Below are 21,223 nucleotides of genomic sequence, written 5' to 3' on the forward strand. Positions count from 1 at the left end.
AATACGAATGTTGGTGGTGGAGGAATGATGGTCCTTTGAGATCCTGATTGATAACGTTTTACTGTCTGTCAATGAATGCTTACTACTTCAAGCTGCGAAGCGCCGTATTTGCAGTCTTAGAATTAAGTTTCAAGGGTTGGTGCATCCCTAGATGCATCTTCTGGTAGTGATAAAAACGAACAGCAACGCGTTCGGTTTCCAGTTGCTGCGATCACAATAAAGACAGCTCGCCGTCCTCACCACCATACCTTAGCTGTAGAAAGCCCTGAAAAATATCTGGCCCCTGAGTTCGATAAACCCCTATTAAACCATAACCAAAACCGCTTCAATCTCACTCGGTGTGTTGCACAAGCGATGTCGTTTTGCGAACCTTCAATTATTTTTGTAAAACTGCATCTGACAGCCGTCGTCATGCAATTATGCTCGCGATCGTGAAGGCAACTGTTTATGTTGTAATGTATTTTAATGAACTAAGAAGCCATTTCTAAACATTACTCGTTTTTTTCTAAAGCAATGGTGCGGCAATGCGGGCGGGTAGCGGTTTTTAGAACGTACGAAACTCATCGCAAGGCGCTGCGATAAGGGGAGGCACGCCGGGCCAGTTGTTGATGTTTACAAAATCGTAAAAACACGCACACAACCATGCCGCAATCGCGCTACCTTGACAACACTAACAATGCCACAACTCACAACAACCAAATTTGCAAGCCGGCAATCGAAAGTGTTGCTAAGATTGCGCTCACCCTCAAGGGGGGATGAACAGAATTTTCGCTATGTTTGCGAAACATGTCTACGACGACGGGTATGGATGGATGGATAAAGGGATAGAAAGAGCGTGAACGTAGCAAGTCGTTTCTAGACGGAGCAGGTCTGTGCTGACATCGGTTTACGGACGTCGTGATGGTTGAATCTTATGTCACCACGGCGTTCTGGGAAACGATCTCCGCGTCGGCCATTTACGGTGCCTCGTATTTCCGTTGCCGTTAACGTATACAAATCTTGGTGGACAAGGCTTCTCGTGTGTCTCTTGACAATACTCGTGTGATGTTATTGCGCTCTACTAGCCCCCTGCGTTGGACTAACAAAAGTCGTTTCACACTGGCATCTTTAGCGTTTTTATAAGAATCCTAGTACATTTTACTTTTGAGCCGTTTCTGTTCAATTTGTTGTTTTGTCTCCTATGTTGCAAATTCAGGTCCCAGCTACTGCAATGCGGGGAAAACCGCCTTCCCTCCTTAGTATGCAAAGAGCAAAGCAGTGCAAAGAGTTATCTGAGCAAAAAGAGCAAAGAGTGATTCACCGGTTCCTGAGTGGAGAAACGATGACGACGACACCCACCGATTCGCTGCGGGTGGATTCTTGGCAGGAGGCACACTGCGTTGACTCATCCCATCGTGGCCATTCTAACTCGGGCTCGGCCCGATAGGTAAACTGAGTGGCGAAGCCTTTTTGTGTATGTGGTTGAAACAGAGTGCGGAAACGCGCTGTTTACTAGTAAATTCAAAACAAACGAGAAAGATAGAAACTGGAGACGTTCTTCAGCCGGTGTAGGAAGCGGAGTCGTGTTCCACCCGGGAGACCAACGTTGGGGGCAGAAGTGTGATCTGTAGAAAAACGTGCGCCAAATTGTCGGAGTTACCGGCGGTGGTCTGTGCTTGTGCGCGGGTGTTGTAAAAAAGACAGTAATCTGTGAGTAACATATATCATGAGTGTGTTCAGCGACTTCCAGCGAATGTGGGTCCAGCGCTTCCCACAAAGCTCGCTCTCTGATGCCTGGGAGCAGGACGTGCGGGCGAGCCTGGAGCGCCACAAACAGAAGATCGCCGAGCTTTCGAAGGAGCTCGAACAGGAAACGCTGTACGTCGAGTATCTGGAGCGGTTACTGGGCGACGTTGAGCGGTACCGGGAAGCGGGCGGTGATCCTTCAACGCTGTTCGAAGCCAACTCGCCGGCGTCGGCGGCAAACCTGCTCAGTGGCGGCACCCCCCACACCAATTCTGCCAGCCAGGGGCAGGATGATGGAAGGTTAGCAGAAAGGGACGACGGTGAAGGCGAGGTGAGTTCACGTTTACGACGCTCTACGACGTCACTTATATGCTTCACGAAGGGGTTAGCGACGCATGGTGCTCGCAAGATCGTAACATCCCATAACCAACAGGCGGTCGATCTGTAGGTATTCAAATAACCCGATACAACCACCAGCTCCCAAATCATGATGCTGCGTGTGCAAACACATCACAACCATTGAACCGTCGATGAGTAACCGATTAACTGCACGGTCCGCGAAAGATCTGAGCTCATCGTGTGCCCGGTTGTATCATACAAACAGCATTTTAGAGATAACCCCTGTACCATCTCACGTTTCAATGGCACGATATGGAACGTTCTCCCTTCTCCCCATCCCTGTCCACGGTCCACGGTCCATTAGTACGTATACATAGACACACTCCATCTCCGGTACAGTAGCTGCAATCTACGGCGCTGCGTTTGTCCCGGACGGTGGTCTGAATAGCATTTTGCACCGTGCAATGAATGTTCTGGTCCTTGCCCCGGCTGTCTGAACTGCCGGTATATCCACTTTATCGTACAGCAGCATCAGGATGACAACTCTATGCAAAACATTTATTTTTTTCTGGTTTGCTTCTTATCGGGTTTTCTCTATTTGACCACATAAATACGTCGTCTGCGCCATCTATACGCGAAGCATTCAAATGGTCTTGCACAGCATATAGCAAGGAATACTTACAACGTACTAAATTCCGTGCGAGCATCCTACGTGCGAAAGGATGTACCACCCAAAGTAAAAGTCGTGTGGATGGGTTCGACACTCTTTGGGAAGATATTTGACCGGCGGGTTTAAAAGGGGCAGCCTTCAGCAACGGTTCCATTTCCCGCTGTATTATGCAAGCCCTTCAAACCGAACTTCTGCGCCACGTAGCGTTGCACTTGCAGATCTCTGCAGTAACAAGTGCCCAGCGGTGTCGTCTCTCTCGTCTCCGCCCTCCAAGCATTCCACAGGTGCTAAAGCGGCAAGTTTGCCTCCAGCACACCCCTTTGGCAACATTTCTGCGAACTCATCCCGCGCTCTATTTACACGACGGCCGCGCCACGTCCATTACGAGACAAGCCAGTCGCTTGCCCGCACCGCCGTCCCTTGCCTATAGCAGGTCCGGTCGATGCCTACTTATGGTCACTTTGTTCGTTAAGATCACATTACTTTGCTGTTACACCAAAGACACTACTAATCTTTGTCGCATGCTGTAACGTTGTGTTTTTACGGGCGGGGTCTCGGTGGTAATCGTCTGATACGAAGTCGCTGGATATCAGCCGAGTCGCTGTATTAAAGTACACGCAATAGCTTGATCCCTGCGGCTTGAGTTATTAACGCGATGTCACCTACGTTACGGTTGCGTGCGCGCTGTCATTTAGTGGAGCGTCCATAGTGCTTAGGTGGGAAAAAGTGCTACTCCGCGTACGGCGGGGCCCCTTGGTTACATCTAGTAACAAAAGGGTGCGAACCAGTGGTGCGAACCAGGGGTTGCGAACAGGCAACTGTCTTTAATTACGAAAGGTGCGCAGAGCTGCCGGATAGATAGAATTAGTGCTAGAAATGTTCCACGTATTGACATCCCTACTGCTACTACTAGCCAGATGCAGCTCCCCGTGTTGTGTTCTGCTCTTGTATTCCGTTCAGCTACCGACCGATCATCAGCTGTGGAGTCTGAAAAATCTAAACTCAGCCAGAAGGTCGGTATGGCCGGTTATCGCGTGTACGAGAGAAATAGAAACAGAGAGACAGAGAAAAAAGAGAGGGGGGGGGAGTATGCATTGAGTTAAGTTACTGCGGCGGTACTCAGGGTGCTCTGCGCCGTTCAGTTGTATCTAAATCGCGATACGCCTCGGTGACTCTCTACATTCTACGCAATGTTCCGGCTAGTGGTCGGTGGATTGTTGTTCACTTTTTACCGGTGCGCGCTTGTAGGTGTGTGTGCTTGTGACGGGACTTTCAGTGGACGTTCCTAGGACCTAGAACCCTCGGCCGGGCACTTCGATCACCGTCTCGATCGATGGATGGTACCGTCTAACGCCGTCTTCGCGATATCAACACAATACGTGGCCGTTGTTGAAATTGACAAACGCTTGAGATTGTCCCTTTTAGTGGGTTTGCCCGCTTAGGGGTGCGCTGCGAAAGGGTAATGGAGCGTAGGAGCTTTCGTATGGCGAAATAGCTTCAACAGGATGTCGAACAATTCGTCGGAAGGCTAATAAACGGCCGGTGAATGTGTGTAGGGGTGCTCATGCTATGTGAAACATGCACGCAGCATGTTGTTCAATCATACTTACTTATCCGGAACTACAACCATCGAGCGGGGTTCCGGGCTGTATTAGAGACGGGTTGTTGTTCGACCATATCAATTGAACAATTTCTAACTATACTTACCATCCCCGCTGCTACGCTACCCTACCCTATCTGCCTGTTTCTCTTCTGTTTATCTCTCTCTCTCTCCTTGCTCTGCCACTCGTATTTCGGATCCTACCATGTAATCTACCTTTGTGGCAGGGATGCACCCTAAATGAAGCTGATTTCAGCCAATTTCGCGCACCATTCCACAACCCTTCTGCCTGTCTAGAAAAGCCGTGACTATCCAGCAGCCTACTCTCTCTCTCTCTCGCTCTGTCCTTTGTGACGGGGTTAATTGAATGACATTTGTAAAATAATTTAACCGCATCTGAACTGCAAGTGATCTGCAGCCGTTCAGGTGCCTTCCCGTGCACGAAGTGTTAGTTCGAGCATCTTTGGTTCGCAAGCCCGCGTGAATGGTGAATTGGTTTCTAGTACCTTCCGTCGGTGGTGGGTGAGCTGTCGCCGGTCACAAGGCAAGGAACGGAACGAAACGGAACGGATTCTTCTGCTTCGACACAGTGATCTTATCGCAGATAGTGCGCCACGCAATAAGCCGCCCGATAAAAGGTGGAATAACGTTCACAATATCATTCAGCCACCCACACACCCACAAAAAGGGGTTGGAGGCACTCGCGTAGCGTGCCACCCATACGCATTGGTGTCAGTCCGGGTGCTGAGGCAGGCCACAATCGGATCAAATAACTTACGCGCGTTCCGGGTTTCCAGCCGCAGTGCAAGTGGACAGGGGTGGGGGGTAACGACTTATCTTCCATATGCCTCATGGTCGGTCGCTGCGCGCTGCTAGCCTCCTCCCAAGAGAGAGAGAGAGAGAAAAAAAAACATTATCGTTATCATATTTTCGCGGATTCCGTTGTACGTCGTCTGCATCGCGCGTGATACGGCACAACTCAGGAGCGCGAATTAGATGTGAAAACCTCATCCACACACACACACACACACACACACACAGGTGTGAATTGTTTATGGACAGTGCCTGAACTACTGTGGACACTGCTGTCAAGTGTTGGTACCTCCAGTCCGTGTGCCCTGTGTGTGTACTCATGCCGTCATCTTATGCATTTCCCGCGGCACCCATGTTTGTGCTATGCGGTATGTTATCACCCTTTTTAACTCGTGTGTGCTATTCAGCGGGTGTGAATGTGGTGTGGTGTAATTAGATACGAGTTGTACGAGAAAATATTCCAAAGATAACAACGGGATGCGACACAAGTGAAGAGCAAAACACACCAAAAGCACTTTCGACCTATATAGTAACACAACATTTCTAGCAATCAGAACGGTAAAAACGTAGGCCTTTCTGGGCTCTGAAAAAAACACCCGTAAGTGAGCTGTAAGTGTCCACACACGCATATGTGCGTGCATGTGGGTGTGAATGAGTAAGTGTGTTTTTGGTTACCTGGTGATAAAACATGAGCACGACGAAAAAGGAGTCCGTGTCGGATAAGATCAAGATCTGGAGCACGTTGGTGAGTATTCAGAACGTGCCATGTCCGTACGGGGACTAGGCCAGCAACCCATTGGGGGCGAGGGATCGGTTTGACGGGGGACGGTAGGTGTAAAAAAGCCAAAACTAACACAACGGTATTGGTATTGAAACATGAGCCGTGCAGAATGATTTAGTAGTCGTTGCTACGCCAGCGTTAGTGCTGCGAATTCAAGCCAGTTGATTACTAACACCCGCTGTTTCTTGCATAAAGTCGGAACAATAGATGTACGGTGTGTTGTACACGCGATGTCATTTGGCGGACCCTTATATATATTTTTTTTTTTGTGATAAAGTTGATGCTGACAGTCATCGCCATCGGCAGATGTGTTAGCGATGGCAAAGGCATTTGTTGACATCGTTAATTGTTCTAGCATAATTGCCATGGGGGTGGAAGTTTGGATGAAGTGGGAAACGGCGCCTAAAGAGGGAACCAAAAAGATGCACTCAGATGACGAGACGCTTTCGGCCAGCTCCGCCCGTATAAGGCGCACCGAGGCCAGGTCGCTGTAAAAGTAGTGACACAGATGTGGAGACAATGAGAGCGATACGTGGCAAGGCTATCGCCAAAGAGTCGATAGGTAGGTCATGGCCAGATCGAGGTCCTGATGTTGCCCGCGTCCGTAAGGATGCTGATGCAGAGACACTGAAAGCCCCCTCATCGGCGAGCGGACCAACCCTAACGCGCCAACATGTGCGCCAACCAGGAAGACGTTGCGGAAGCCGTCGGTATCGCCTGGTAGCGTCTGGTCAAACGAAATTTCTATAATTACTTTACCACCTCCTACACCTCTTGTTCACACTTTCTACAAGCAAAATGCGGCGGTGCTAGCAGCTGACTTTACTGCGAATGATTCAAGTCGATAACTCACGCGTAAACTACCTTGCTTGCGTTGCCACCTTTGGAGGTACGATAGCAGGCGTAGTAGTCCACATGGGTACACTAATGCTGTTTTGGTTTATCAGTGGGGCATGTCTGGCGTAGCCAGGCGTAGAGCACATCGGGCACAAGAGAGAGAGTTGTCCGTCACGTGGTGCGCGCAGCTGTGTGTGTATATTACGGGCACGGGCGCGTACCCGCGCATATGTACATTTTCTTGAAAGTGATCGAAGGTGTCTTGAGATATTGGCAGATATTTACGGCACACAGACGCAGGGCAGGCTGGAAAATCGTAGTTGTTGGAAAATCTTGAATAGACAATTTACGCACCATTTTCTTGGTGGCTTGGTGCCGGCCTTCCAATTTTTGGGCTGGTGATTTTACGTATCGACAATAATTAGGCTATCCGCCGGGATCATCTGTATCTCGTTTTCTTCTACGGCCTACTGCCCATTGATGGTTTTGTTTAGCTTTTAGCTGCTGGCCGTCATGAAGCTACCACCACCCTCTCGCTGCTATTGTTAACATCGCCGAAGCTTCTGGGTTTGCCTGGTTTTGGCGACCAGGGCCACGAGCCGCCGGAAACCCCAGGGTTCAACTCAAATCCAATCTGCGCTTAAATGCGATACGATGCTTAACTGGCAACGCTGTGCAGAGCGCGATGTTAGGCGTGGCCCCCCAAACAGTGTAGCACCTCACATCTCTCGTTATCATCATCAGATGCCAAACTAACACAGCAGTAGAAAAACGCCACGTCTAGGTAGTTGTAGCGACGGTCACTGTCGCGGACAACTGCATAACGCCCGGGGGATGCTCAATCGTGACTTCTCTGTTCGTTAAATAACAATTAACGACATAAGCAAGTGGCCGCGCCATCACGAACGTAACTGGCGATGGATGTCAGCATTTCGTTGTCGTTATGTTTCTATTTGTTTTAATGGTAGATCGAATAAAAATATGGCCCAGCCCGTCCTTCTAGAATAAAAAAATTGATAGTTCGACTCTTGCAATGTTCTGATGTAAGGTATTTTATCTCTTTAGCTGCCATATGACGCATATTGTGTGTTCTCGTGTTCTATGGAAATCCTCGTCCTAATCGGATCTATCTCTAGTCTAATTGATACCGGTTCCGTTCTCTATCTCATTTTTTTTCTTTATCCCTTCATCTCTCGTTGCCTTCCAATTTCTGCAGAATCAGATCATTAAAGCAGCCCCTGTCCATCATCAACCCGCTCATGGAGACAGCAGCGGTGGGTCAGCGGCGGCCACCAACAGTAGTGCACCGGAAAATGTGATCCCTAGCATTGCCAGTAGTGCCACCACCACCGAGCACGTTCAGTTGCGGGCCCGCGATGGCCCGCTCAATCAGTGCATCAACGAGTTGACCTCAAACCTGCATAGCCGGCGGTGCGTGAGCGAACTGATTGCCGCTGCAAATCCACCACCGAACTTTCCCACCTCGACTGGCAGTAACAGCAATCAAAAGTCGGCAGTCACTGCCAGCAATCAACAGCAACCGACACAATCAAACATACCCGTCACCCAATCAACAGTTGGCGGCGGGGGCGAATCGTCTTCCGGCCCACCGGCGGATGGCGAGGGCGAGAGCGGAGTGGAGCGGAGTGAGGGTGTGAGCGTAGGCCACAGGACACGCAGTGCAAGTCAGAGCGAAACGCAGCAGACGCTGCTGTCCTCGCCGAGCCATTTCGTGACGGTGATCGAGGTGAAGGAATCGAAACGAACTGGTAACACCGTCGTTGGCAGTACACCAGCTGAGGCCGATGGTGACGGTGCAATATCCGAGAACGATGCGACAGCGGGGTCCGCCGCATGCTCTAATAACAGCAACAGTCTTTTGCAATGCTCGATACCAAAGACAATGCCAGATGCGAAAGCGAATAATTACGAAAATGTGCTCATCAACACCGGTGGCGGGGTGAGTCGCTTTGGCGAAAGTGTCGAAAAGCTCGGCACGGAGCAGCTACCCAAACCAGGTGAGGGTGGTAGTGGCATCACTGGCAGCAGTGGCAGCACTGGCAGCAGCAGCAGTACGTTCCTTGATCCGAAACATCCGAAGCCCCCGGATCGAAGCAGAGCCGGTACGGAAGGCGGAGGTGTCAGTGTTGGTGGTTCGTTTTCCAGCACGGGTGGGACTTCGATATCGGAGCGAACATCGCAGTTACTAGGCGCGTCTTCGTCCACCCCTACAGCTACAGCCGACCTGAAGAAGAAGGTTCCACCACGGTAAGCCGCCCGTTTTTCTTCGTTTTCTCTTTCCGATTTTCATCGAAACCGGTCGATCCGGTGGATGTACGCAGTATTCTTTGGAGACTACACACGCGCAGACAGACGACCTTCCGATAGCTGTAGCACGTTAACACTATGCTGTGTGTCGTCTTGAGTAAAAGAAGTCGCCAGCGCCGGCCGACCGACACCTTGCTAGATAGGCTATAGGTTTTGCTACTACCGCTAGGTTTACTCCTGGAAGAATCTCTCTACAACTATACCCTCCGGTTCCCCGGTTCAAAAACTTGCATGTAGCTTAAAAAAAAGCCGTTACAATTACTTGGCAGCTGGCTTTTGTGCGCAAAGCAATTTCTCTTGGGAGATGCTCGATCTCAGTCCACGTTGCCACGGCTGCCATTTACGTTGCCCTACTAAGTGAACAGAGGGCGATGGCCTCAATAATCAGTCAAACGTGTAACCAATCTGTTTGCAAGTGTAATTAGAGCCAGCTGAAAGTAGTCAGTACCAGACTGAAATAATCATTAGCTGAAACACCAGGCACCGGCCACTGGAAGGCTCTTGATCTGAGCGTTGGGCTGGGACTGGTCTGGTTCATCCAAGATGCGCGTACGGTTCGTAGCGCGTGGTGCTTGGTGGGTGCCTCGGCAAGGGAAAACATTTGCCTTTAGTGGTGTGGAACACACTTGTGTGATTTTTACTGGTGCAAATAGAGGCTCGATGCCGTTACGCTACGGAAAACCAATCGAGGCAAACGAGTAAGCCGAAGAATCTTCGTTCGCTGCGGTCGGTCATTTAAGCTGCATACTACTTTTTTGTTCTCTGTCGAAAGGAGAACCATAAAAAAGTGCTCGCATAGAAAGCATAAAACGGAACTGAAAACTTGACGCGATTCGCAACATCAAACAGCATCAGCGTCTATAGCCGAAACTCATATAGAGAAACTCGCTGCTCTGTCGCTCCGGTTCGGCATTAGGCGTAGCATTGCTCTGATTCGCTTTTGCATACACGCGATATGCGTGCAGCTTGCCTGTGCAGTGCATGCCCGTAGGATGTTGAATGGTGACCGGCGTTCATTTTTGGGTTTCACTTGACTCGACCCGGCTCGACTTGACTTGACTCGAAGTATGCCACGGGCATAACTTTTACTACATTATACATTATTCTACATTGAAGTTCTATAACCTATATTATTGGTTCACGCGAATTTTTGGTAAAATTGACGATGCGTTTAGCAAATGATACATGCTTGCTGGACTAAATTGTATAATCGGCATACGTGCGCTAATTCGTACTGCGAAAGCTCTCATGAAGCAATAGAGATACACCATCTGAACCATCTTAGATTATGGTTTAGGTTTTAAAACGGACTATGCATGTTTAGTGGGCATAAGAGATGCTGCTTCAATTGGCAATCGTTTTTCATGGAACGTTGCATTACTCTTAACGACACTGAACTTTGCAACAATGGGTGCAACGTTCTTAGCTTAAACCCTCAGTTCTTCATTATATTCCTTTTGAACAAAATCAATTCACCAAGGAAAGGCAAGGTGATTAATGTTATTCGTGCAGCTTAGACAATTTTAAATGTCCAAGAGCTACTGCCGCCATAACCAACATAACTGCAAGGTACACACGCTGTCCTTTAGGGGGGCGCATGCGCTTCAATTTTTTTTGTATGGACATGACACTGTCAGCCTTGTCCATGCAATTTTGTTGGTGATGGCGGAAGTGTTTGTTACACCGCGGATGCATTTCTTGGACATTTATCATTTCCTAAGCTACACGAAAAATTGTATCACCTTGACTTTCTCTAGCTCAATTAACTTTGATTTTGAAGAAATAGGGTATTCACAGTCCTTAAAAACGGCTCAATTTTTAATTTTTTAGACCTCCTCCGAAGTTTGTGCGCCGAGCGGCACCAGTCGAACCGCCAACTGTGCCACCACTAAACTTGCGTTCCCGGGAATCTATAAACATGCCGACGCGAACACCGGGCGATGTGATGGTTAACACCGGGTCATCGACAGTGGAAACCATCTCCGCCGATGTGGCCACTACCGATTCACTCGAGCGCAATATGAAACAATCGGAAATATATCGCCAAAAGTCTTCTGACTCGCTGGACGTGAAGCTGGGCACCGGCACCGAGATACCACGGAACTGGTTGCCGAAATCGGAGAGCCTTAAGTCAAAAGCATCTTCAAGCACCGACAGCCCAACCGGGTCTCTTGGTAAAGGGATTGCTGCAGGTAGTGGATCGACAACTAGCGGTGCTTCGCCAACCGGCAGCCTCGGCAAGCTGCCGACTACTAGCATGGTCGGTGGTGGAGTCGCTGGCAGCGGCTACAGCAGTAGCGACAGCCCAACTGGAAGTCTTGGCAAGTCGGGACAACATGTAGGTGGTCAAGGCTTTCTTCACTATCAGCGGCAGGTGACGAGCGATAGTTTACCAAGCGTCGGGTCGAAGGAATCACTCGCTTCAACTAGTGGTGGAGATGGTGGGGCAGGTGGAACCGGAACAGGAAGCAGCGGTGGATGTGCCGGCAGCGGCGGCGCTTCCGGTGGGGGAGCATTAAGCAACATTTCCGAGCGGGTAAGTAACCGTAGCAGACTTTCATACCGGCGCAGTGCGCTCAAGCGTAAGAAGCAGAGTTATTATCGAGAACCCATACACAACCTCACCGGTATATTCAACAGATCAAAAGTTACGAATCCATTTCGTCGCTTAGTTCCGATAGTGTCCGTGTGGGGGCTGGCGGCAATGAACAACGGCATCAAGAACACTACTACGACACTGTGCCGCTCGATAATGGCGATGGCGATTATGTTTACATACAGCCGGGCGGCACCGCAACTGGTGGACGATCAGACGACGGTTCCGCTTTTGAGAACACGAGTACGTTGCTGCTTCTTCCATCGCACCCACGTACTAGCAGCCAAACGAGTGTCCAATTGGAGCCCGAATCTCCCGGTCGCAGCAGTAACTATGTTAACATCGAGTATTTCATTCAGTAAGCATCTTAGACTTTCTACGTTCTTCCTGTTGGCGGGCTGGTTGGTAAAATAAAGCATTTTTGTCACCATTTGCTGTAGTTCAAGCCAGCATAACGAAAACCGCAGCAGCTCGATCGATAGCGACGGTGAAGCGGACCTCGCACCGCCTCCAGTGCTGATGCGGGCAATCTCAACCGACACGGACGCGGAAGGTGTTGGAGGAATAGAAACAGTCACACCCAGGACTGTGAGTGGAGGTGGTGGCGGTAGCGCTAGCAATATTGACCCTGCCTCTGGCAGTGGACTTTTACGCAAACTATCGGTACGATCACTGGATAACAATCTCGATGGCATTTATTACCACCTTTTAAAATTCTTCATACTTTTCAGAATGCCAACCGCAACACTATCATCCGCCACATTGTGACCAGCATTATCACGAGCGAAACATTGTATGTGGAATGTTTGAACAAGATGAAGCAGTACATGAAGGCAATTCGAGCGACGTTAACCACCTCGCAACCTGTGATATCTGAGGAGGAGTTTCAGACGATTTTTTTCAAGATTGAAGACCTACACGAGGTGCATAGTGAGTTTCTGCGGGAGCTGCAGGCCCGTCTCGCCACGGCAGTGGCAGATAGGAGCTACGATTCTGAGAGTACTGGTAGTTTATGCGTTGGCGAGCCGTTCCGCCGACTAGCGTCTCACATCCACTTATACGGCGCATTTCTGCATAACTACGGTCGCGCCATTGACACAGTAAAGATGTGCAGCACGCACAGCCAGCAGTTCAAGGAAATAGTATCGAACATCGTGTTCAAGAATCAGAACGAACAGAAGCTGTCGCTAGAGGAGCTACTCCACAAGCCAGTCGCCCGAGTGCAGAAAAATGCACTCGTGCTGGAAGATTTGCTGGCCCAGACACCCGAACAGCATCCGGACTATACACATCTGCGGCAGGCATCGAAAGCGATACGCACCTTCTTGTCGGAGTTTAATGTTGTTCAGACGCGCTCGATGTTTCCGGTAAGCAGCTCAGAGGTTTCTCAATTTCAACATTTTAATTTTCTTCGTTTCTTTCCTTCCGGTCTGGCGGACGTTCTGGTCTGTTTCATTAGAGTGAAGATAAGGCGCTCCGGCGATTGGTTCGGAACTCGTTTATTGTTGAGCTAGCGGATGGTCACCGGAAGCTGCGCCATCTGTTCCTTTTCAATGATGTAATCGCGTGTGCGAAATACAAGGCAGCTGGACGAAGTGGCGGTGGCGGCAGTGATCGAAACGGATTCGAGTTTGAGCTGAAGTGGTTCATACCGCTCCGCGACATACTGATCTGCGAGGAGTCGGCCAACGATCCAAAGGAAACGAGCCCGATCAATATAGTTCACCTGAAGTCGCAAGCATGTACCGTGCGCGATCAGATTATGCTAGATGAACGGGACGAGGGAGGACGCGGACGTGGAGTAGGTGGCCGTGGAATTACCTCCGGTTCTAGCCGATCCGGCGACAAACATCGCAAAAAGCTGGCCGATCTAGAGGCCCAGTTGGTGCTCGCCTCACCAAACTTGGTATTCAAGATTGGCAATAAGGCAAGCGGTAAAACGATGTCATTTTTTCTGAGCTCCGACTTCGAACGAACGCAATGGATTGAATCGATATTTTCTCTACAGGTAAAAAAGTACCGTACATTGAAAAACATCTCAGTTTAAAACTTTATACTTAATTATTTCTTCCATTTCCTTCTTCGAATTCTCAGCAATCATGCAATTTGCCCGGTCATATACCGGTGCAGATTTATGATTTGCAGGCGTGGATTACCGCGTGCCAAGCACTGATAAAAACTGAGATGGGCTCCTACCTGATGCGCAACGCCCGCGACGAAAGCCTACTTGTTGGCGACCTCCACCTCACCATTCAGGGTTTGACCGGTTTTGAGCAGCAGCCTTGCGATCTTTTCGTGTGCGTCGAGATCGACTCGTACGGCCATTACTTCCGCAAGGCAAAAACGAAACTCGTGTGCCGTAGCTCTACACCAAATTGGAACGAATCGTTTGTGCTAGAGCTGGAGGGCAGCCAAAACCTACGTCTGCTAGTCTATCAGGATGATGTGCAGCGTCCTATTCTGCGTGCCAAACACGTCCTAAAGGTAGGTAAAATGCAGGCAGGTGGATGTTGAAAAAGAACGATGTTCCAAAGGAGTTTTTTTGTATTGCCTTTTGTTGACAACAGTTAAGTCGCAGCTGGTTGAAAGACACGGCCGTCAGCAAAGCGCTTAAACTCTCCGAAACGCTTAGCCTTGGAACGGTGATACGTTTTGTACCGGGTGAAGTGACCCTGCGCCGTGTACCCACATCAAAACCCGGCGCTCTTTTTGGTGCAAAATTACAGCAAGTCATCAAGTACGTAGAAATACTGCTTTTAGTACAATGTCGCAAACGTTTCCGTTTTTCGCTCGATTTGTGTGTTATTTTCGTGCCTTCGTATTACTTTTTCAGGCGCGAAAAACGTGACATTCCATTCATCGTTAGTGCTTGCGTTCGAGAAGTCGAGCGACGCGGTATGGCCGAAGTTGGTATTTACCGTGTTTCTGGTTCGGCATCCGATGTGGCAAAGCTAAAGAAATCGTTTGAGACAAATGCTTACGAAGCGGAACAATTGCTGAAGGAGGTGGATGTGCATTCAGTTACCGGTATCCTCAAATCCTACCTACGGGACCTTCCGGAAGCCCTCTTCACAGATCAGTATTATCCGAAGCTTTTCGACGCGTTCAACCGGCACTCAAACCTCGGCGAAAGTGTACGTATGCAAGAGCTGCAGCGCGTTTTCGCCGAATTACCACAACCGAACCGCGCCACCATCAACCTCCTTCTTGACCATCTTATGCGGTGAGTGAAGCGGCAGTCGGAAATTTTGTTCACCAATAGTTTACTCTAATACTCTATATCTCTCCACATGCAGAGTACACCAGCAGGAAATCGAGAATAAAATGTCGTTGCACAACCTAGCGATGGTGTTTGGACCGACGTTGTTAAGGCCTGGGCCATCTGCTACCAAGCAGAAGGACTTGCTCGAGTCTAGTACCGCAGACGTAATGACTCAGGCCGGGATCTTATACAGTTTTTTGCAAGCTCGGCTAAAGTAGTGTGTATTGCCTTTCTTAATCCGCAACTTAGGAATGAACAAAACCGGAGCAATAGCGGAGCATCAGTTTATTATCTTAACGGACCTGTAAACCGCATCCGGTTACCAACCAATACAGGGCCTGAACGTTCTTTAATGTTTTTCAGGTGTTTATAGTGATCTTTTTCTGTCGTTTTCTTGAAACTGCAAACTGATACTTTGCAACCTAGAAGTATTGTTTTAGTGTTGGTACCAATTATTAAAAACAAACTAGGAGGACTTCTTCCGCAATGTATTACAATATTTATCCGCACATACACGAACAACCTCCCAATCTCCACATCGGTACGTAGCAATAACTTCAACATTCAGCCAAAACACAGGATCTTGAACAGAGAAGTAGCAGAAAGAGGGGAAAGAAGGGGAGCGGAGAGAGGGGTGGATGCCTCTATTTAGACTGAGGATGCTGTACAGTAGTATGAACAATAATAAACAAAGCTATTGGAAACGTATTTCCACTTTCTAAAGTATGCCATCTCTACAAGGCAGATATATACAAAAGATCATGTTTAGTCGATCTTAAATACATTAAGCTTGAGCTTACAGCTCTAAAGAAGAAAACGGACAGAGGTAGGACGGAGATACATGACCAACGATATGTCCTGATATGTGCGACAATGTAAGAAAAACAGGTGAAAACCAAAGTTCCGTTTTACTCGGAACGCGATTGTCTTGTAAGCAAATATGATTGGATGACAGACAAAAAACTAAGCAAATAAATACTAATAATAGGTTAAAAGGATAACAATAAGCAAATTTGTAAATCTTTGTGCATTGTGAATGCATGAGGAACGTTCCTTTTCTATTTTCTATACTTACAATTACAACCGGCAGCTTTTCCTTGGGGCTTTAATATGTAAAAGTATGTTTCATAGCTACACATAGTTCAGTATAGAATATGTGTACGATTTAAGGCAGAAACGTGTTATAATACGATTGAGGTTAGATTCCGGGGTAGGCCATCAGATTTGAAAAAAACTCTTATTTTTAAAAGCATATGTAAGCTATTGACTTTTTTTTGACAATTGGGAAAAATTCTAAATTGTGTAAAAACGAAGTATTGATAAAGATTACATTAGGGACGTAAATAACAATATAAGACATTAGTATATGTTTACAATATATCGAGACGATGGCAATTTTGCGATTTGCGTTAACTCCAGGGATTTATTGAAAAGTTATGACAAGTGCTGCATCATTATAATTGTCCTTATTTAATGAACGACTTTCCACTTCTATAAACTATAGATTTATAACTCTACAGTTTTGTTGATTGAAAGAAACTAGACAATAAGCTTCATAACGTGCGATGGCTAAAAGTTCACTGAATATTTCGAAGGCTGAAATTCTTAAACTGGATCCGAAAATGCATTATTATAATATAGTTGTTATGTTTTTTATTAGCTGTTTAGCTAGTAGCTTATAAAATTAACTATTAAGCTAGAAGCTAGCTAGCTAGTAGTTAATAAGATAATATATCAATCATAGTAACAAATGCTATCAAGAACCTTGCAAGAAATCCCCGAAACCCCCCCCCCCCTCCAACCAAATTTAAAGCTGGTAAATAGTTTTTTACGATCGTGTTATTTTATTTTTACTTCAAGTGCTCGATAAAATTGTTTTTTGGCACGAGAACACGGTTGCTACTTAAAATGTTACTTACAATAAAAAGAAAATATTATCAATCGGTCTTCTTTTTCCCCCATTCGGTCTTAGTTTTTCTCCGATCAAACTTAGCTTTTCCTGGCAATAAATTGCTTACTTTTGTTTTGCTACATGTTTTGTAATCCTGATAATCTGCTTTACTCCAGACACAACAGCGGGCAAAAGTAAGATAAACTTGTATTGCGATACCCTATGGCAGCAAAGTGACGTTGGAAGCTCTTAAACTACAGGTGCGATTCGAGAGGCTTCCGCTTTCGACCACGTTTGGCAGCTGCTGAAAAGGGGAGATAATGTAATAATAATTACGATGACGAGGACAACGAATCTGATAAGAATGGTGATGAATGATGACTGCGTCACCATAATGGACTTGCATACACAACGAATGAAGCGAAACGAATTCAAACTTCTACTCTTCAGTGCTGCTCGTTAGCTTCATAAGAATTACGTTCCAATCATTTCCACCATTAAAAACACATTGAAATGTAAAGTTGAAGCTAACTACATAATGTTCTCTCCAGATAATCAGAAATAGCTCAAGGATTGGAGAAAGAGAACTATCAAAATAATGTAAGTTGCGAGATTAGTTGTATTTTAGCACAGGTTTTCTTATTTATATGATTAATTCGACGTAACATGACGAAATAAGCAAGCACAACATGCCTGCTGCAAAACTCCTTGTCTGCTTCCAATTTTAGTAACAGTTTCCCAATGCATCGGAAACTCTAACATCTTTGACTTTTTGAGTATATTATAGATGTTGTAAATACAACAGCGGAACCAAAACAATAACATGAAACATCTATTGGAATACATCACGTAGTTTTGAAGTTGTCTTTGATTAGTCATATTCCCACATGAAGAATTTGTCAAAAAATCTCCATCTACGCAATACAATTTATCTTTTTAGGAGCACATTGTCAATATTTGCACTGAAGTGTGGCTTAATTTTCATATCCTTACTTCCTGTTCGTCGTTGGTGTTAACAGAACGTGCCAACACGGTCTGAAAATAATTGTCATTCTACATGCTTCATTTTCTTCCACCATGAACACTTTGACTGAAGTTGAAGTCGTTACCGAAAAAACTCGTGCACAACGACAACGTTGAAAAGAATTGGCTATATGCTTCCTTCCTCCTACTGGTGTTCCTTGCTCTGTTGGTGCTGAACCTGGAGGTTTTTATTCCATTTGCTCAAATCAGCTAAAATCGGAATCCCAAGAGTCGAGTGCATCGTTTCGAAAGAGTAGTGGGTTGCTGCGGTTGAAACATCACCTAATAAGATATCCTTTTGGCCACCATCCGAATGGTCCTCAGAAGCTTCAATCGTTATCGATTTTTCTCTCCCAATTTTAAAATCGCTTTTTTCATCTGTTTGTACGAGACACCCACTACGTCGTTCTTCTTCACTGGTTGACCATTTGCCGTTGTCTCGGACGCTAGTTAGGTGCCCATCAATGCTAGATACTGGCATGCTAACCGAGGTCGGTGTCATTAGTTCTTTGTATGAGAAGTGTGCTGCAGTAACGGCCGCTTTCGGTTCCACGAAGTCTAAGACGACAGTCGAAGGCGAAGGATCTTCCACGACTCCTGATTCATCTCCCGTAGGGTTGAATGTAGGCGGTTGTTGTGTAGCTGTTCCGTTAATCCAAGTAGAAGATTTGTCACTGCTGATGCTGCCGAAAGCTACATAAAGGTGTAGATGGGAGGCGAAGGGTTTCGAAGAGAGATTTTACGAATTGATAACACCAACCCGTTTCGACAATTAGATTCAGTTCAAGCGACGAATCAGAAGTAAATTAATTTATCGATGATTTCGACAAATAGGGTATAGAATACAATAAGTATAGAGATGTATGGTCCAGAGTGTATAGCATGGAAAGAGACAAAGACAAAGAAAGTACCAGGCGGTGTGATTGCTGTTGGAGGAGGATATGTACAACAGCCGCAGTTTAATGTCGCAACCCAAGGCGACAAGAAAAGGGTGGGCTTTGCTATTGTTCGCAAACAAATCCCACTCAAAAAAAAAACCCAATCGCTCGGAAGCTTAACATGTTAAACTAACTCATTGGGACATGTGTTGCGTTTTTTCGTAACAAGGATAAAATGTTATGGGTAGTGCGGGATGACAATTAAAAATCTATCTTTAGCGCCAAATGAGCATGAGACGTTTTTAAAACGCCGCTTTCTCTCAGTGTACAATACGCTGAGAAAACAATAGAAATATGATTTTTTTTATTGAATTTTCCGGCCATACTAGTAGTTTGTATCAGAGTTTCATATGCGAAAGACCTGCACTTAAGTATTTTTAGGCGTTAATTCAAATAAATTATTGTATTGATTACCATAGGGAATTACCAAATAGGGAAAGTGGGATTTGTTAGTTGATTTTATTGATTACTATGTGGTTTAGCTGATTATGATCATAACTGTTTGATGATTAATATTGTAAGACACATTAATACATTTTATGATACTTTTTCACGAAATCCTATTTTTCATCTTACATACGAAGCCAGCGATCTTACCTGCATTTGAGGCATACTCGGTGGTTAGTGTGGGTGTGTTGAAAGGATTCTGTCGTCTGGGAGGCGCCTTAGGGGGTGGCAGTGGTGTCGTGTCCGGCGTTTTTTCCCGGCACTGTCCCTCAATCTCGTCCAATTGCCGCTGCAGCTCAGCTACCATGAGCTTCATGTAATCGTATCCGGCGCAGGTGAGCGCCTTCATCCATTGCTCCATGTTAGACTGTGATTCCGTACTTAGGTAGTACGTGCGATTGTTTGGACCGTGGAAGATGACCTGAAAACAGTACTGCTCGCCTTCTTCGGCCAGCTCTAAGAGGTATGATAAAAGTCATCAGTAGTTTAAAGAATGGCAAAAATGGACACCCCGTTTATACACGGCGGTGGTTACCGGATGCTCACTCACCGACAGTGCAACCTTCCAATATGATCATACCAAGCGGTTCTTTGTCACCCCGCTTTTCGAAATAAAACAGTAAATTTCCTTTAAGTACAAACCATCGCCGCTGCCAACTCTTGTTCATCTCGCCCCGCTTGTTTAGCCAACCTTCTAGATCGACTGGTGGGGTTGTGGCAAACATGCACAGATTTTTTTCGTTGATTTTCATATTCGCGTTGGGCGTTGTCCTGCCAACAATCTTTTACGTTTTAACAGTGCACAAAAAATGTTATAAAACAAAAAGTAAACTTTGTAACACACTGCTTCGAGCCGCAGATTATTACGTCAGTTAAGATCGATTGGTTGTATGTTTGCTTCTTGTTCTCTTTAAAAGATTTCCTCCCTGTAGTTCTTGTCAATGTCACTGAAACAATTTGATTTTAATTTGCCCATCGTAGGCGAAATTATGCGATCCACGTTCATCTACCAACCATTCCGGACTCAATCTGCAGCACGTCAATCTGGCAACGAACATTATGATTCGTGATCCGTAGGACAGAAAACAAATGGTAACAGCTCAAACCAGGTGCGCAGCCATGAAAACAAACCATTTCACCTAAAGAAACAAGTGAAGAACGAAGTTTCCTCTAGTGGCGCGAAGGCGGGTATTTGTCAAAAATGATCAACGAAAACATGTCATCGAATTGGAATGTGAGAAAAATATACATAAATTAAAATGATCATGATACTGCTGAATTGGAAGAATTGATGAAACAACCACAAACCCGTAGCGTCAAAGAATAATAAATCATCTTAAAATATATTTGCATGAAGCAGATGCATTAAAAGCATAATTGTTCACCAAGGTTTCTAACGAAATTACGATTTTTAACTACATCAAACCCTTCAGGAATGTTCTTGTATGAAGCAAGAGATAAACAAATGTAGAGCTCATGCATACGAGATGTGCAGAAAAAAAGTCGAAAAAGATAATAGTTTCAAAGATGAACAAATTAAACTCCTCGATTACAATCTAAATGTTTTGATAATGATAAATGTTAGAGAATAAAGATTACGAACAACCAGCAAACTAAATAACCAGAAAAACGGCTCGCGCTCTGTTATCTATTGTAGGATGTGTGTAGAATTTTTAGTAAAGGGTAGTAGAAAGTGACAAAGAGGTTCATTGCATCCTGTCGACACATTCTGTCGATTTGTTGTGCCTCGTTGTAGAGTTCAGATTGGTAACAGCTCGGAGGTCCCGAATGTTCCGGTGTCAAACACTTTCTATCAATGACAGTATAAGTTTTACTCTTTCGGTGGAATCTGTTCTAGCTTAGATTAAACTGCACTATTCAAACTTTACCACTGTTGCAAAGCTGACAGCTCTAGTTTGATCGTTTTCCGTATCTCATCGGGGAATGCTACGGTTTGCCAATGTTTGGTAGTT

The 21,223-nt window shown here is 46.3% G+C and overlaps 2 protein-coding genes across 7 annotated transcripts; one reads left to right on the forward strand and one right to left on the reverse strand.

Moving 5' to 3' along the window:
* The first annotated feature begins 1,705 nt into the window (after positions 1–1,705).
* On the forward strand, positions 1,706–16,569 carry LOC128274354 (uncharacterized). Its single transcript, XM_053012523.1, has 11 exons — positions 1,706–2,056; positions 7,982–9,033; positions 10,924–11,558; positions 11,729–12,047; positions 12,130–12,352; positions 12,421–13,056; positions 13,149–13,697; positions 13,784–14,173; positions 14,257–14,426; positions 14,523–14,912; positions 14,986–16,569. Exons 1-11 carry the CDS (start codon positions 1,706–1,708, stop codon positions 15,167–15,169), a joined length of 4,899 nt encoding a protein of 1,632 aa, XP_052868483.1. The 3' UTR covers positions 15,170–16,569.
* A 214-nt stretch (positions 16,570–16,783) lies between these two features.
* On the reverse strand, positions 16,784–20,337 carry LOC128273307 (sesquipedalian-1). 6 transcript variants are annotated; one of them, XR_008269259.1, is made up of 4 exons: positions 19,801–20,336; positions 19,401–19,706; positions 17,952–18,558; positions 16,784–17,146 (listed from the first exon to the last, which is right to left on the reverse strand). XR_008269259.1 is itself a non-coding variant. In XM_053011359.1 (4 exons), the coding sequence occupies exons 2-4, from the start codon at positions 20,000–20,002 to the stop codon at positions 18,011–18,013; spliced, it is 1,056 nt and encodes a 351-aa protein (XP_052867319.1). In that variant the 5' UTR covers positions 20,003–20,197; positions 20,265–20,337; the 3' UTR covers positions 16,784–18,010. The 6 variants fall into 6 exon arrangements, 5 of the variants coding, with proteins under 5 accessions (XP_052867319.1, XP_052867592.1, XP_052867515.1 ...); XM_053011359.1 differs by having other exon boundaries at positions 16,784–18,558; positions 19,801–20,197; positions 20,265–20,337; XM_053011632.1 differs by lacking the exon at positions 17,952–18,558 and having other exon boundaries at positions 16,784–17,143.
* Between the last annotated feature and the right edge of the window lie 886 nt (positions 20,338–21,223).

Source organism: Anopheles cruzii, chromosome X (genome assembly GCF_943734635.1).
Source record: "Anopheles cruzii chromosome X, idAnoCruzAS_RS32_06, whole genome shotgun sequence".
Taxonomy (NCBI): domain Eukaryota; kingdom Metazoa; phylum Arthropoda; class Insecta; order Diptera; family Culicidae; genus Anopheles; species Anopheles cruzii.